At 35.4% G+C, this 19118-nt stretch overlaps 1 protein-coding gene across 1 annotated transcript in view; it reads right to left on the bottom strand.

Annotated features, from left to right (window-relative positions):
* The window catches only part of TRDN (triadin), a 360457-nt gene that overhangs the window by 302759 nt on the left and 38580 nt on the right, over positions 1 to 19118 (bottom strand). Inside the window, exon 2 of the mRNA XM_027601775.1 lies at positions 10068 to 10277. Coding sequence (XP_027457576.1) covers positions 10068 to 10277 — 210 coding nt within the window. The remainder of the gene's footprint in view (positions 1 to 10067; positions 10278 to 19118) is intronic.

Genomic DNA, 19118 nt, shown 5'->3' with positions numbered 1-19118 from the left:
CTGGAATATTTCCAGCCTACTGGAGCTAGACCAATGTCAAATAAAGGGCATTTTATATTCTGAAACAAAATTGCAAACAACTTCTGGCTCCTTTTACCCATGTCAAGTATCTAAGTAAAACAAGAAAATCTTATTATACTTTTATTAATGAACATGGTGTAGATGTTATTATATTAATTGAAAAACCAGTTTGCTTTCCTCTTCTGTAAAAAAAAATATCTTCAATATGAACACAGTTCTAATATTATAATATTAACAAGTAATGGAAAAGCAAGTTTTCTGTAGATTTACAGATTTTGATAGACTTGTTTCCAAGCTAACATTCAATGGAATTATTTTCTGGTAGCACAATAGTCAAAATATCACAGTACTCCAATTGGATGATTTACTTGAATCATATTACAAACTTAACAGGCCAGTGGAGAAGAGAGATATTAAATTTGGGATTAATATAGCAATTAGCATGTCTGGACTCATTATTTAATAAACATGTGTTTGGTCAGTCAAGGTTTAGGTTTGGAAACTCTTGACTGTATTATATAGTCTCTTTAGTTATTCTATTCCTCAGTGTTAGCTGAGGAAATAATTTTGAAGTTCTTTTTACCACATTAAAATGTAGTATGTAGTGCCATGAATCATTTGCTTACTGTATCATATAATAGTAACAAACCATTTCAGAATGGCTAGAACAAACCATTTCAGAATGTTAAAATAGAATAGAGTACTTTAATCATTGGATTTCTTTTGTGTAATTGCTAGAATCTATGTATATTCACATATTTAAAAATTGGAAATCAAGTAGTCAATTCATCTTTTTGAAATATGCCTATTCATCTTTTTGAAACATTGAAATATGCTTAAGGTCATGAAGAATAAATTAAAATAATACTAACTATAATTTATCTAATAATGATGATGTGCCATTCAAAATTCCAAGTGTTTTGTATGTATTAACTTATTCAAGGTTCACAGGGCCATATGAAACAGGTACTATTATTACCTAGAGAGAATGAAATTGAGGCACACAGAAGTAATTTCCCCAAGATTACACAGCAACTGATTGGTAAAGTCAGGATTCTAACCCCAAAATCTAGTCCCAGAACTTGCATTCACCTGCTTTAGCTCTGGTCTTGAAGTCCATGTGTTCTTTAGTTATTACTGTTCTGTGTCTTTGCTTATTAGTTTTTTTTTTCTTTGTTTGCTTGTTAGATATGCTTAGCAAATAACTTCTGTTTAGATCATTCAAGTTTTATTGAACAGTAAGTGTCAGGCGGTAAACAGGGCAACAGGATCATTTAAATGAATAAGACAATCCTTTCCTTTGAGAAGCTTAAAGTCCAATCAAGGAAACACGTTTAAAAAGTTTAAATGTGAATACTAACATTATCTGTATCATCATAAACTAATACTTTATAAAGAAATACTATGCTCATTACTCAGCATTCAGAGTGTAAAAACTGTTATCACCCTTTCCTTTATTTATTTCCTTATTTATTCATTCATTCTTTCACCTAAATATTCATCCAAAGGTTTGTTGAGCTCATACTTTGTGCTAAACACTTCTAAGCACTTGAAAAATCAAGTTAATGAAATAAAGCCATTTCCTTACAAACCTAACAAATCAGTGGAGAAGAGATTTTAAATAAATAATCACACCCTGGGGTGCCTGGGTGGCTCAATCTGTTAAGCCTCCAACTCTTGATTTAGGCTCAGGTCATGATCCTATGGTTGTGGGATGGAGCCCCTCCTTGGACCCTGTGCTCAGCGCAGTCTGCTTGTCTCTTTCTTTCTCTGCTCCTGCTCCTCCCCCTGCTGGCTCTCTCTATCTCTAAAATAAATAAATAAAATTTTCAAAAAAAAAAAATCACACCCAATTAAATATATACAACTTGTAAATAAATGCTATGAGGAAAGAGTAAATAATATAACGAGGAAGTAGGACAAAGTGACTTGATTTACATTGAAAGTTCAGGCAAGGTTTTTGTAAGGAAGTGAATTTAAGCATAGCACTGAAAGATGTATAATAGCCTATCCATCAAAAATTTGGGTGTTAACAGATGGTATGATTTATAATTGTATCCATCTACATGGATAAATTTATAAATGCAACATAAGGCCTCATTTGGTAAGGTTCAAATGAGTGGTATAGGGGCTCCTGGGTGGCTCAGATGGTTAAGCATCTGCCTTCGGCTCGGGTCATGATCCCAGGGTCCTGGGATCGAGCCCCATGTCAGGTTCCTGGCTCAGTGGAGAGCCTGCTTCTCCCTCTCCCCCTGCTCGTGCTCTCTCTCTCTCTCTCTCTGTTTCTCTGTGTCTCAAATGAATAAATAAATTCTTTAAAAAAGAAAAACGAGTGGTATAGTACACTGGTATCAAACTTTGGGATTTTTTTTGACCTTGAAATTCACCACCAGCAAAAACCTGGAACCTAACATCAAATTGCCAACTTTTTATTTTATAGAAGAATGTCATTTAATAACAGTGACAGAAATAATATCTGTAATTATCATCATTCCCAAAGAGAATTTTAAGACTAAAAATATAGGCACCATAAAATTAAGAATACTTCTTTAAAATAAATAAATTTTTCTTTATCTTTTTCCTCATTTCATGAAGAAGCAACAAATTTCAATTAGGATCTGGAAATCATTGGACTATGGAAACTTCTGCTTCCTTGATGTGTTTATAAGCAGGCTGGATTTGGGTAATGAAATGTATCCTTTTAGATGTAGTGACCAAGAGGACCAAACAAGCCTGGGGCATTGAAAAGAAAAGTAGGATTTGAGATAAGACTTGAAGGAGAATAAGAATCACACAAAATGTCAACTATACTTGAAAACTCAGTGCACATGAGAACTGATAAAGTCTAAAATGTTGCATTTAGTGTCTCGGTCTTCCAAGTCTCCTAAAATGTGATAACATATTCATATACAGACAGTCACACAGACATCTCTCTACACTTACACACATGCACATGCACAAATATACATATATACATAACCATTAAATGTTAAATTTATACATTCTGATTGGCTTTGGGTCTTCCCTGAATCATTTTACTACTACTCTACACTCACAGCCTGACAACCAGTGCACCTGCTTAACTGGGCTAAGTGCCAGAAAAAAAATCAGGGAAATTAATTTCCAAGAGCAGTACATAAATGGCATACCTCATTAGAAAATCTATTTAAAAGGCACATCAGGAGATGTCTGCAAGACTTTCATAAGAAATTGATGCTTCCTACCATCATGTCCTTGCTGGCTTTCTTCTCAGATTACTGATCTTCCTTCCTAGTAATAAGATTCAAATTCAAGTTATGCTTAATGAGTGTCTCCTATGCACCAGGCACGTATGTTTTACATAGATTAGCTTATCTAATTCTTATAAAATTGTTTTGAAATAAGTATGTGGAATGCATGCAAAAATTACCAAATGTGCTTCTTTGAGACCTCCTGGTACGATCATATAATGACTTTTCCTTCTTATGGATAAGGATGCTAATGAATTATGACCCTTGTTCTTAGGCAAGAAAAGCCAGGAGTTACTACAATTTATTCCTGTACCTTCTGACCTAGAGGAAAATCATTAATATCTACTAATGCCTGAGTTTGTAGTGATCTCTTTAGAAATCTTATTTTTTGCATTTATTGTTTAGAGAGAAAAAGTTGTCTCTTTATAAATAAGGCAAACAAGTTTGTAAGGAATTTCAACCAAAGCCCACAAATTCTGATCCTGAAAGGGTTATTAAGTCATCAGGGCACCCCTCTGTTTTCCGAAAGAGCTTCCTGGCTGAGTCTGCAGAAGCTTGGGGACAAGGCCTCCAGCAGCCTTTATGATCCTCTGGCCTCAGTAAATAAAAAAGTAACATTGCCCTGCACTAACTACCAACCCCCCAATTTGGCCTTTTTGAAGACTCTCATCTTCCGGGAGAAAAGTAAAGACAAGATGGATAGTAACTGGGTGACCTGAATCTTGGTTTCTGCCTGTTGTCCTGAGGTAAGCATTAACAGCTCTCATTTTCACTCTCACAAATGTCCTGTTTTAGGTAAGTTATATACAGTCATCCTATGTGATGGCTTTGTATGCTCTTAAATCACTAAACTGGAACTACATTTCCCAGAATTCCCTTACGTGTAAGGTCTAGGTAACAGTTGGGCACAAGAGAAATTTGCATGAGCTTTAGAAAGCAAAACAGAAGTATTAGCCTCTATTTATTTTCTGAAGGTTGGTGTAGGGCAGGTGCTGTTGCAGCTCATGCACATTATTGCCCATATGCTGGCTGACCTTGACAGGTGGCAGCAGCCGGCTGCATATTCTCCAGTTCCCACTGGACCGCCTCCTTCAGCATTTCCAAATCCTGGCCAGGTGCTGTGCAGTTCCATCGTGGAAGGCACCAATTTATCTTGAGCTCACCCACATCATTGTAATTTGAGGTGGTGAGAGTCAAATAAGGGTTCCAGTTTGTCCTTGTCAATTCCAGTTTGTCCTTAGTCTCCCCTCTTCTATTTCCATTTGCCCTTTTCAATGACGGGGTTCAGGATATGCTTCCCCAAATACGGCACCTTGGCATATTGAATGTTTTCAGCTAGAAGAATTTGAGAAATGACATGTGCAAGAAGGACTTTCTGACCTTCCCCTGAAGCAGGTCATAAAACTCTCCTGACGAAGGTATCCTCCCTAAATGCAGAGGAAAGGAATATCCTTATTTCCAAGATGCCCAGAGGAATCTGAATGAATGGCCCTTGCTGTTTCCCTCAATTTATGACACTTAACTCATACTCTTTTTGTTCTGTCACATTTTCCCCCCACTTTCTCCTTTTCATATAACCTAGCATAAAAATGCTTGGGCTTAACTGCTTCTTAAGGTCTTCCTTTCTTTATGAAGGCTCCTGTGGCTCATAAATCTACATTAAATAAATCTAAATGTTTTTCTCTTGTTAATTTATCTTTTGTTAGAAGGCCCTAAGCCAACATTTTAGAAAGGTGGAGGAAAAAGGTATTTTTCCTCTCCTGCACCAACTTCCACTCTACTGACCCATGACCTAGTGCCAGATACACTTCAGTAGCCCTACCTAGACTGCTAATCAACTCTCATGAATGCATAAGCCATATATTAAATCTTCTATTCTATATCACTCATAGTAACTCTACTCTGATCAAATTCTGACAGATATACCATATTATTTTTGGAGAGTGAACTTTATTTTTAGGAAGAAATAAAGGGTAGGTGAAATCTCTTTTCTAGTATCTGGTTTGGTGTTCCTTCTTGTTTGTTTGTTTGTTGATGTCCTAACATTTGTCTCATTTGATAGGAAGAAGCAAAGTCACAAATTTTGCTGACCAGAAAGCAAGGAGCTATTCCCATTTGACAGGCAAGGACACTAAGTTCCTAGTCATGTTAGCTTGTAGGTTATAGAGCTGTAAAATGAACTCAAGTCTTCTGAAAGAAGCACATAAAAGCCAATTCTACATATGCCTCACAGGTAGATTATTTGGGTACATAATATCAAATTCAGAAAATTAGGAAGTGTGAAGGTTGCCTAGAAGAGAATCATTATTCTCGATCCAGTACAGTATTCACTTATTCTCTATGAACAATTTCATAATGACTTAAAAGTGTTTACCTACTTTTCTAAAGTGCCAGAGAGTAATTTAGAGCCCAGGGACAGCTGCCCTGTCTGGTCTTCAGAATTATTCCCAGTATGCTTTCTCTTATCACTAGCCTTGTATTAAAAATACATATTTCAAAGACAGTATGTAATGCAAAAGACTCATCATAATATTAAACCTTAGTAAATATTTGAAATATATCAATTAAAAATAACATTATAACATAAGAGTACCATTTACATTTTGACACTCTTATTGAAGCAAATGATTATTTTTTCTGTGAAGAATCAACATAAGAAAGGCAAGTTAGAATTTACTAAGTGGAGAAAAGAAATTAAAATTTTAATATGAGTGTATATATCCCATGCAACCAATGGTTAATATGAGTTACAGGTTTTATGCTGTAATCATACAGTCTTTGAACTTACATTATTTTGGTTTCAGAAATTGCATATTCAAACCTGAATTAGCAAAAAGTATTTGCACTTCTTATTTGAAGAATTTATATATGTGTTCTTTAGAATTTCAGCTTTGTGATTTTTTTTTCATTTCAAATTCACTGGACATTTATCTTCCTAGATGTGATCTCATGATGCCAGTCATCCCAATATATCGTCTTTCTTTTTGCACCTATTGTAATTACAATAACTTTTTGTCTGCTAGAGTATTGTATGGCATTTCCTTATATCTAAGTATTTATCTAAAGCTGTATAGCTTGGTAAAATAATTTCCTGAGAGTAGAATAGGTGGTGGCCAGCCTTCAGATTGGCCCCTAATGATCACTGCCTGCTGGTATTCACACCATTATGTAGTCTCTTAGGACAACAAATAGGGTTGACCTGCATAACCAAAAGGATTTTGCAGAACTGACTGTATGTGATTTTCAAGTCTAGATCATAAGAGGTTTCGTGGTTTCTGCCTTGTTCTCTTGGATCTGAGAGCAGCCAGTTGCCATGCTGTGAAGACACACCAGCATTAACTTGACAGCCAAATGAATGAGACATCTTGCCAATGGTTCCACTACCACAGAAAATCTTTCAGATGTCTACATCACCACATCAACAGCCAACTTCTTTACTGCAACCACAAGATATAAGCCTTTCCCAAACTCTTGACCTGCAAAAACTGTTTGGCATAATAAGTGTTTATTGTTGTTTTAAACCATTTATTTTTGAAGTAATTTATTATGTAGCAATGGATGACCATTACAAAATATGACAAGTAACATTTCATCTTATAAACATATTTTATTATTTTTAACTCTGATTTTATAAATGTATTAATTTTTAGAGTTGGTCAAAAAATGGATGAAATAAAAATTTTATGATATTTTTTCTTCATAATATAAGAAATTATTCAAAATCAAAATATCAACATTATGTATCCTGTAAGAAATGGATAGCAGAAAACTTACTACATGACAGGCACTCATGGACAGGTGAATAAGACAGTCCCTTCCTCATATAAGTTTAAGTTTCTGAGTGAAACAGACAAGTAAAAAGATACTGATAATACAGTGTGTTAACTGCTGTGAATACAGCTACCCATAAGGTACTAAGGGAATGAAATCACAGTGCAGTGAACTTTTCTTAGGAAATCTGAGACTGTTTTACCAAAAAAGGGAGTAAGTCTTAAAGGATGAATTCATCCTTCAAGAAAATGGAGGACTGAATCTTGATTAGTGATATTAATATTTATGCAGTGTTTGTGATAAAGCAGGTTCTGTTCTAAGCACTTCAAATATATTCACTTATATAATTCTCTTCACAATTTTACTACATAACTACTATTATTGTCCCCACTTTATAGATGATGAAACTGAGGCAAAGAGAGGCCATATGATTTACCCAATATCACACAGGTAGGAGGTTTTAAGATCTGGATTTAATACCAGGGAAACCCAGCACCAGATTTCACATTTTTCACCAATTTACTACACTTTCTGGTTGGGGGGTGAGGGGGTGGGCAGAGGATGGTATGAGCAGAGGCAAGGAAAAGTGAGAATATATGTATTCCTAGGGAAAGAAAGCAGGGAAAAGCAATAGTAAGGATGGCTGGAAATCAGGTTGCATGAGCTGAATTACAAGATGAAAAGAGAGAGCTAAGCCAAGGACTTGAGTTTCATGCCAAGGAATTTATACTTTGGCAATAGGAAATACTTGGTGAAATTTATGTTTTATGAAGATACCTTTGGAGGAACAGTTAAGGGGAGACACTGGAAGAGGGAGGCAAGAAGAAATTGCATTAGTACCCTCAACAGAGAATCAAGGTCTGAAATGTAATAATGGAGACAGTGGTAACCAGAGAAGGGAGGGGATTCATGAGACATATGAGAGTTAGCTGGCATCCAGCATGGTGATTGATTGTGTCCAGCAGACTTAAAAGATGACTTGCAGGTTTCTTTTTGTGGGGAATGGATAGATGGTTAGGTCACTAATAAATATAGGAAACTGGTGGAGGAGGCCTCACACAGATGTGCCTAATAAACACTCCTTGAAAGAAGAAATGAAGTAGCAGTAATACAGAGGCTATTTTTTCCCCCGTTGAGATGAAATACCAGTAACATAGGCATTATCAATAACACCTAATTATAGCAGTCCAAGGAAGCTCTACCATGGACTGTAAGTATGTCTTACATTTAAGTAATCTAATCTGAAAGTCTAATTACAGGTAGCTACTCATTTTATAAAATAATTAAGAACAAATTCCTTGCAATAGTAATTTCTGTGGTGTACTTATTAAATTATTAACTTTATAAATATGAAATTTATAAGCAATTCTTAAAATATATCTATTGTAAAATTTAAAGACAGTATTTTACAATCATATTTGGTTCCAAAATGTAAATGAATGAAATGCTAGAAAAGGAAAGAATAGACAAAATATCACCATTGATATAGGTTCAAGGGAAATAAAATCATCTAGAGTCATATAACCAAGTTTTCACTTAAAACTCTAGGTCGTAATTTTATATTATAGACATTTCAATTGTATATCCTTTCAAAAGCCTCCATTACACAGTATACACAAAGTATTACTTATTTAGAGAAGAGGTTCACAGTTCTGGATAGTGTTTTTCTTTCATTGACATCATGGGACTTATCTCTACCTGTTAGATAGTGTTCACTTTAGCACAGCTACCAATGGTACTGCAGGAAGAATCATTTCAATCACACCGCCATGTCAATAAACCCAAATGATCCAGTTCTATGACTTTGCAATATTTATACTTGTATTTCTTTCAGTGTAGCCATTGCTTGGGACATATAGTAGGTTCTTGATAAATAATTGCTGATTGAGTATAATACCATAATAAGAAGTAGAGGAGGGGTGCCTGGGTGGCTCAGTCGTTAAGCGTCTGCCTTCGCTCAGGTCATGATCCCAGGGTCCTGGGATTGAGCCCCGCGTCGGGCTCCCTGCTCCACAAGAGCCCTGCTTCTCCCTCTCCCATTCTCCCTGCTTGTGTTCCCTCTCTCGCTGTGTCTCTCTCTGTCAAATAAATAAAATCTTTAAAAAAAAAAAAGAAGTTGAGGATCCATGACTGTACAGAATGCAACTTATAGTCTTTATAGTTTCTGGTTCCTACTGATTCCACTCCCATTGGAGAAAGAAAATGGGAAGTGGGGGTGAATGGTGCAAATATGTAGGAGCACATTAAGAGCTTAATGAAATGGTTTTTCTTATGGTAAAAAAGATAAATTTATTCATGTATTTAATATTTATTACACACCTGACTGAGTCCTTCCTTTAAGGAACTCACACTCAATAGAGCATGTCAGATGTGGAAATAGACAAATATAATTTTAAAAGTGTTAAAATACCTTGAACAAAGAGATAAACAGTATACTCAAAGATTGAATAGGGCCATAATGAAAATCTGTCTTTCCTCACTTGCATTATTCCTGTTTTACTCCAAACCCGTAAGAACACATGGCCACTCAAGATGTAGTATCTCATTACAAGTAATTCTGGGAAAATCCTTTTCACACTCTTTATTTTCAAGAACTCAAAATAGGATGTTTTGATGGGAGGAGCAAAGAGAACGTCTGGAAAGGAAACTTGGAGCCAGATGGTAGAGGGACTTAAAAATGCTTTACACAACTTCCCACTTGTCCAAAAGTTTTTTATTTGGTTTGGTTTGGTTTTAAATTGATAAAGTCCCTGTTCCCAAACCAAATCTCCAAATGAAAAACTTTTTAATCATTATCTTCATGAAACAACATTCAGCTTGTGTTCGGCATTACAAATATGGAAATATATTTCGTTTGAAATCACTGACTACAACAGGCAAAGAAGAATAGAAGGAAATGGGGAAGAAGGAAACCAGACTTCACTGACAAGCAGGCAGTTTGTGGGGCGCTTTATTTCTCACACGAAGGTGAGATGAAAAGAAACGAAGATGGGAGGGAAGGACATTGCTTCTTTTCACGCAATACCCACATTTCATGTATCTTACCTGAAAAGTTTTTGTAATCCACTAGGTCAAACATAACAACAGCAACAGCTGACCATGTGATTATCAGAGCAATGACTAGAAGCCAGGCTGCTGGGGAGCTGAATGTTGTCACTATGTCCTCTGTGACTGTCCTCTTCAGCACTTTTCCAGGGGATTTGGGCACCGATCCATTTTTGCTGTCGATCACAGTTGTGGTAGTTGATGCATTTCCTAATCCAACATTCAGAAAGAAGAATTACAATTTGGAACTTCCTGTCAAATGTTGATGACCAAAAAACCCCACACAGATTATATAAGTATATTTAAGTTGTTTGTACTATTTTCTATAGTAGAGCACACCTCTTTAGTGGCAGGGCCACACTTTCTGCCCACTACCCCAGTATTTACCCTTGACTCAAATCCACATGCCCTAGTGATTAGCATTCCTCCTCTCCTAAGCGCTGTAAATAATACCATGGAAGACACAAACTTTGCCATCACCTTCAATCATTTTTTACTTCTCCCTTACCACCTCCTACATCCACTACCATCAAAGGCAATGGGTTTTTAGTCAAATTGTTTTTTAACACCTTTTTCCTTTATTTAGGTTCATATGTCAGTTCTGAATGCAAGCAAAAATGTTTCCTCTGAGGGAGAAACAAAATCAATGATGAAGTAGTTCAAATGGATGAAATCCTTTTTGGATATCCTGGTTTAACTGTACAATTGACCCTTCTATTGACCCCATTCATTTTTATTTGAGAAGGGGCACAGAAGATCTAAGTGATCTTCTGTGGAAAGATGTTGGAAAATCTTATTATATCCAGTAAACTTTTTATTCCTGCTTTCAAAGGTCTACATGTTTATGGAAGAAAATTCAAAAAAATATTAAAAAATAGCAAAATAAATAAATAATCACTTATAATCTCATGACCCAGAAACAAGTGTTCACATGTTCTACTTATACCTACTTTTTTTACATACATATAAATATATAAATATGTTTTATTTGTTTTTGAAGTCATCATCACTCTTTCTGTTATGTTTGGTACTAGGCAATATATTATAAACATGTTCTCTTGCCGGATGTATTCCATAAAATACCACTTAAGTGGCTGCATGGCATGTCACTTCATGGCTATGCATAATTTAGTCAAAAAGCTTTCTACCTTGGGACATGGCAGAATTTTTCTCAGCACATTAATAATTTTTATGTTAGGGGACTTTCCTAAATATAGAATTTCTGGGACAAATAGCATCACTTTTATATTTCATGAGAGTATATATATATATTTGAAAATTAGTATTTTTTGAAATTTTTACATGCCAGGAGTCTCTGTTTTCTTATCCTTGGCAACACTGGGTGTTACCAGTGTTCAAACTATTTGCAATCACGTAGGAAGAAAATTCTGCTTTATTTGTAATTCTTTGATTACTAGAGATGAGCTTTTTGTATGTTTTTTTTCCCTTTACATATTTTATCTTGTGAAATTTTTTGTTTGCTTTTCTATAAACCACCTCCATTTGGTGGTTTAAAAAACTGTATACACATATACATGTGCCCTATCATATGTATGTATATATTTTTACATAGATATATGTATATATAAATATCTATGTGTATGCATGTATATGTATTTATACATATTTACACATTTATACTCATTTTAAGAGTGTATTAATGTATGTATATACACAAACACACACGAGAGTAAAATTTTATCTGAAGTTGCAATTTTTCCCAACTGTTTACCTTTTTCTTTTCTTTTTTTTTTAAGATTTATTTTACTTATTTGAGAGAGAGAGAGTGTGCAAGCTGGGGTGAGGAAGGGGCAGAGGGAGAGGGAGAGAGAAACTTGAGCAGACTCCACACTGAATGTGGAGCCTGACACAGGGCTCGATCTCACGACCCTGAGATTACCACCTGAGCTGAAACCAAGAGTTGGATGCTTAACTGACTGTGCCATCCAGGCGCCCCTACCTCTTTCTTTTTGAGGTGTTTTTATATACAGAGCGGTTAAGAATTTTGTAACTCTTTCATTTTATTTCTGCAAAGTTGCTGCCTTTGTATGACTAGCAAGCTCCTCTCATGGAGAGTAGGCACATCTGATTATATTGACAATCCTGGACTCATAGAGAGTTAACTCTAGGGGTAACTTAGAAATCATCTGAAACAACTGTATCATGTTACATTTAAGAACAATTCAAAACCAACCGGAATATTCAAGTGACTCTCATAGCATTTTCAATCTCAAATTACACAGATATGTATATATTGAATACTAAAGAGAAAAAAAATCTCTATTTTTCCAAATTGGACTATTCTAAAAATATTCCAATATTTTTGCCAGAATCACAGCTTAACAACATATTTCATATATTTTAATTATGGGCCACATTATCGATAATAATTTAAGAATTGCATATCACAAAAGGAAATTTTTATTAATCATCTTCTAATATACACAACTAACTATTTCCTTTTTTCTCCTTTTTTTTTTTTGAGGGGGGTTCAGGGACAGTGGGAGAGGGAGAGAGAGAATCTTTTTTTTTTTTAAGATTTTATTTGTTTGACAGAGAGAGACACAACAAGAGAGGAAACACAAGCAGGGGGAGTGGGAGAGGGAGAAGCAGGCTTCCCGCTGAGCAGGGAGCCTGATGTGGGGCTCGATCCCGGGACCCTGGGATCATGACCCCGAGCCGAAGGCAGACACTTAACGACTGAGCCACGCAGGCGCCCCGAGAGAGACTCTTAAGCAGGTTCCACGCCCAGTGCAGAGCTGGATGGGGCTCGATTTCACAGCCCTGAGATCATGACCTGAGCCAAAATCAAGAGTCTGATGTTTAACAGACTGAGCCACCCAGGCACCCCAACAATTAACCATTTTCAATTTTAGTTTTTACCTCTAAATTACATTTTCAAACTAAAAAAACAAACTCCAAATTTTCATACTCTTTTGACACTTCACACAAAATAAATTTCACCTAACTGGAAAGATTACTTGTAGTTACTTTTAGAATGTGCTAAATAATAGCTGAAAGGTTTTAGTATTTTCAAACTGAAGGGAATTGTTTGTATGCCTTGAAGGCCTCAGAGTGGAATTAAAGTGTTCCTTTCAATCTTTCAACCTCTTTCTCTACATTGTACAATTTTTCCTTTCAGTTAGGTCTAGATTTTTCATGGAAACAGTAAAGCAAAACAGGTCTGCCACAGCTTTTATAGACAGGAGAGAGAGATGGAGATTAACTTCCTGGCTAGAAGGTCACTACTGCTCCTCACCTCTGAGTGGAAAACCTCTATATTTGAGGAATGAGGTTAGTGAGACTCGACTTACAAGTTTATGATGGTCGAGAAATTGCTTGGCAAATTTCCTGCTGCATCGAATTATTCAATAAATGGCAACACAACAGCTACTAAACTATATCTTTATTATCAACATCACCATCATCGTTACTTTTACTGCCCCCTCCGCAGCTAGTACAACCATTACTAAAATGGTAAAGAAAGGCCAGAAGGGCAAGATTAACCTCAAAAACAATGGTGGAAATTGAAAGACTAATTCTTCAATAAATGCAGGCATTTTTCTTTTCTTTTAATAAGCGTGTATGTTAGGCTAAGATATTTTCAGGGAGTCAAAATGGGATGTTATGACTCCTTCAATGACTTTCTTAATCAACTAATTTACTTCTTGTGATAGACAAGAAGGACACATACTGTAATTTATTCATATTAATGGAGAATGTTTTGCCCCATTAACAAATCAAGAGAGATGATCTATAACAAATAAAGTTATTTTGTTACAATACAAATGTTTACAGTTTCAACGGATTTGTTAAACTAGAAAGACAAATTTTGAAACTTCTAACAGCTGTGTACACAGGGTGCTTAGAATTTGAATCCAGTTCATATGAAAATTTTTAGTTATTGGGGGAAGAAATGAAAATATCACATGCAAAATTAAGTACTTTAGTTAATAAAGTGTTACTTTTTAAATTTGTTTCTTTACCAATAAGTAGTACTATCCTTCTCTTGATAAAAATAAGTGCCATAAAATCCTATCACTGACTAGGAAAAAGAAAATCAAATACATTCAAGTGTATAATTAGTAGGTATTAATAATAACCAAACATAACTAATACAACCATTTTTAGGTGACAATAGTAATTTAGCCCATATTTTTGAGAGATTAAAAAGCTAATGAGGGGATCAATGGGAAAATGAATTAATTAAGATTTTGAAATGATGTTAGGTAGAAATTAACAATAGCAACAACAAATCTCCTTTCTTTTCTGAAAAGCTATGTGAATACATATCCCAAGGTCATGAACTCAATTAAGTTGAAATGATAGCAAGATGGAAAAATACCTTTAAAAAACAGATTTCACAGACTGTACTTGAGATGGATCTCAAAGAAGGAAAAATTAGAACGAAATCATATCATATCCTTTCATTGATTTTTGTGCCAAATTCCCATCACTTCTAATGGCAGTTCTGAAAATGGATGAAGGATAGGAGTGCTTCGAAGTGCAATTTAAGATCCAAGTGGGGCTACAAGTGAATCAAACCTTTGGAATAATGATTTGCCGGAGAGTAAGTGAATTACAAGTGTTTAGGAGAGGCCACCTGAAAGTTGATATGTTGCTAATCTCCAGTTTTTTAACCTCTGGAAGACTTCCTACTACTGCTAGATGGAGAACACCGGAAGAATTGCTTTTGCACTTCAGATTCACTTCAATGAACTGGGTTTGAGAGAGTATTTCTGTAGACAGTATCATACACACGTGCTTGGTATCTTGAAACCAAAAGAACACATTTACTGGGATTTGATACAAATTAGTTGAATCCTGATCACATTTTCTTTTTTCCTGGTCACATTTTTAAAAAACAAAAAATTTTTAAAGGGACAAAAACTTTTATACATTTTTTTCTTTTTTTATCAGAAAAATGAGAAACCATATAAATTCAGAAAGCAATGCAAGTTCAGCATTAAAATGAGACCTTCCATATTTAAAAGAACTGATATTATTATGAATCCCAAATTTTATTTCACCTTATAACACTGCCAAAACAATTATGGCACAATATTTTAAATGGATGAAAATGTTAACACTAAATGATTTTTAAATTTTTTCCTATGTGTTTTTGTCTTCACATCCTCAAAATTCCCACTTAAAAATTAATCAAGACTCAAAGATGTTGAAAATAAATTCTGGGTATCCAACTCAGAAGGTAAAACTATAAGCAATTTGAAAATAATCTGAAGGTTATACTGCTTATGGAAAATTATGTGTTTCCTTTGTTATGGAAACACACTAAATTGTGCCTTTCATTTTCCATTCGAATTTACTGCAGAAGCCACACAGAGCCAAGAGGAATAAAATTGAGGGGAAATAAATTGCCTTCTCTGACAGCTGGTCAAGATAAATGTGAAGAACAGAGTGTGTAATCTGAGATTATTTAATGTTTGAGAAGTACTTTGAAGATGACAAGAGCTAGTTATTGATATGGTGGAAAAAATGAGAGGTAAATATTACTGAGAAATTTGACATGGGCAATGCTCCTGGAAAGTTGGCATCTCAGAGCAGCTAGGATATGTAGCAGTATTTTCCACGCCTACTTTTTAATTCCATTCCTTCTGATTTCATACAAATTATTTTGATTGCCAGAAAGTTAGAATCAGCTTCCAAAGAAGTGGGGATCTGGCTGAAAGACCATGTGACTCTGCCCCATAAAGTAAGATTAGGGCTGCTTATGTGTGATTCCAAAGACCCAGCTTCACAGTCAGGTTAGGCACTGAAGACTAAATCACACGCCTCCTAAAAGAAGTCACTTAACCTCATCATGCCTTATTAATCAGATCAAACTGCCAAGTACACTTGCCTATTATTATTCCTAGGGGAAACTGACAATGCAATCTCTTCCAGGACGCTCAGGAAAGACACCTATATTCTAGGATGGTATAAATAAAATATTACATTCTCATTACATAAAAGCATTAATTCTGAATTTTGCATTCTACTATGTGATATGGTTTGTGGAGTACTTCAATGCTGTATTTTTCCATCGAAAATCTGAGAACAAAGTACAGAGAAGGAGAATATACTATCAATGGCATTATAAAAATATGTATGATTCCACAATTATATTAAGAATGTAATTCCCAAATACAAGTAAGAATTACCTTTACTATATTTAAGTGCTCCAGAAAACACATGTAAGTAAGAATTTTGGAGAAAATTTGCTAAAAATATCTTTTGGCAAATAAAGTTGAAAAATGAAAAATCCATCTTTTATCAGTCCTGGTGTCTGCAGAATATCTATGTATCACAAATATAGGCATCGGTGACAATAAAATTATGTTTTTCTACAAGTATATATAAATCGAGTGAAAAAGATTTTGAGAGGCAAGATAAACCATGACAATTCACAAAAACAGACTTTGTCAAAATAATCCTAAGTGCTGTAATTGAAATATATATATGTTTTATATATTTATGTATATATGTAGTTGATAAACCATAATAAATACCCCTAGAGTAACTTTTAGAAAACTTCAGATTCTAGGCACTTAAAAAAAAAAAAAACTATTCACTCTCTTTCAAGGTAAAAATAGCTTTGTCTCACACCAGAAACAGACGTCCTGCCAATTTCAATGAAAGCCCTAAATTGCCACCTTTTCTCTGAGATTTTTGATTTGATCATTGTGATGATATTTCAGAGGATAATTTAGCAGTCTAATCTACCTGCAGAGGTGGCCAATATATACTTATTTTTTACATTAACTAACAATCCTTCCTACCAACCCACTCCCCATACTCTTCCAGCAGAAGAATTTCTTTTTCTAGTAGTGGAACTAGAAAGTGAACCCTCATCTAACTCCCAGCCACCGGACTGGTTCTTTAAAACAAGCCTGACCATTCAGAACACCCTCTTGCCCATGACTGTAAAGGGATGGGCAATCAGAATCCTCCACATTTTTTGTGGAGCTCTTGAATGACACTCTATTTCTGCTGAGGTTGACAAACTGTCTTTTCCTGTATTAACTCTGGTAAGCTCAGTCTTCCCCTACCTCTTGAACTTTTCATTTTCAACTTAGCAGTTTCTACTTTTTCTATAAGTAGTAAACTGAATTAGAGATGAAGAGCAATGATGAGTACATAACTAGAATTCATTTTTTTGAAACAAAATGTGTTGAACTCCTAACACATTACAGGTAAAATGCATTGTGTTTTACCAATCCAAAGTGGGCAAGGATTTCTGAGGAATTCCTTTTTTTCTATTTAAGAAAACCCCAAAAAAAACCCCACTCTTAAAATCCAACTTCTTTTTTTTTTTTAAAGATTTTATTTATTTATTTGAGAGAGAGAGAGAGAGAATGAAAGAGAAAGCACGTGAGACGGGGGGAGGGTCAGAGGGAGAAGCAGACTCCCTGCCGAGCAGGGAGCCCGATGCGGGACTCGATCCAGGCACTCCAGGATCATGACCTGAACCGAAGGCAGTTGCTCAACCAACTGAGCCACCCAGGCGCCCCAATCCAACTTCTTTTTTAAAGAATTTCAACTCCTTAGTGATATTTCTGTGTTCTTTTGAAATAAACACTATTGTTTTTACCTGTGATTATATGTTTTTGATAAATACAATGACATAAAATTATCTTGACTTTTGTATACTTCTTTTTTTGTTGTTCAACAAGGCTCTAGGATGAGAGTAAGTCATCTATCTGTTAGTAGCATGTAGTACTTTAGCCCTTTATAGACGGTGAGGTCTGAATAAACAATAAATGTGAAAAACTTAAGTTTAGCCAAAGGGAATCAGATTTTAAAATTACCATATTAAATAACCACAATATTTCTGCATATAGAAGGCTTTGCAATATATAGTGACTTCTAACCAGAGAAATATATTAAATAAAAAGCAAAATATACTTTCATGAGAGATGCAAATGTTCAAATAAGAGATACTTTACTGAAAGAAGTAAAAGCATATCTGTGCATCTTGTAAGTGGGAAATTTAACTGGTCAAAATAATTCAGGCTCCAACAGATAAGGAAAGACTAGTGGGTTAGAGAAAAAGATGTGCATTTCTTTGACTGAAAAAAGCATATATTTACTAAATAATGTCTATAATTAAGCAGACACCTTTTTTCTAATTAGGCAATTAGCACTAGCATCTGCAATGTTATTAGGGTTGTTGTCTCCAAAAGGTGCAATATCTGGGAGAGATTTCTACAACCAGATCAGGCACAGTAAGTGTACAGATGAATAAAAGTGCTGATGGGTCAACTTACAAATGCATGATGATGCATCTTCTTAGTCAGTGGGGCCTCCCATAACAAAATACCACAGACTGGATGTCTTAAGAGAAATTTTTTTTTCTCACAGTTCGGAGGCTAGAAATTCTGGAAGACAGTGCCAGCATAGTCAGATTCTGGTGAGGACTCTCTTCCTGACTTGGAGATGGCTGCCTTCTCACTGTGTCATCTCATAGGAGAGAGAGAACCAGCAAGCTCTCTACTACCTCGGAATATAAGGGAACTAATCCCACCATTAGGGCTCCACTTTCATGACCTCATCTGAACCTAATTACCTTCCAAAGGCCCTGTCTCCAAATACCCAAATACCATCATGTTGGGGGTTAGAGCTTCAACATGTAAATTTGGGAGTAACTCGATTCAGTCCCTACCATGCATATTTCTATTTGATTATTTAAAAATTGCTCAAATTGGGACACCTTGGAGGCTCAGTCAGTTAAGTGTCTGCCTTCTGCTCAGGTCATGATCCCAGGGTCCTGGGATCAAGTCCCACATCGGGTTTCTTGTTCAGCGGGGAGCCTGCTTCTCTCTCTGCCTGCCGCTCCCCCTGCTTGTGCTTTCTCTCTTTCTCTCTCTTTCTGACAAATAAATAAATACAATCTTTTAAAAATTGCTCAAATGAATATTAATATATTTTAAGCTTAATAAGCATAGCTATTTTAATAGAGCTCTTTCATGTTAAAATAATGGAAATCATGGCCACGGTCCCTTACTACCCATACATGCCTAAGTGGCCCAAATCAAAATGTCAGAGGGTACT

Source organism: Zalophus californianus, chromosome 7 (genome assembly GCF_009762305.2).
Source record: "Zalophus californianus isolate mZalCal1 chromosome 7, mZalCal1.pri.v2, whole genome shotgun sequence".
In the NCBI taxonomy this organism is placed as follows: Eukaryota; Metazoa; Chordata; class Mammalia; order Carnivora; family Otariidae; genus Zalophus; species Zalophus californianus.
This window is presented reverse-complemented; position numbering and strand designations above follow the sequence as displayed.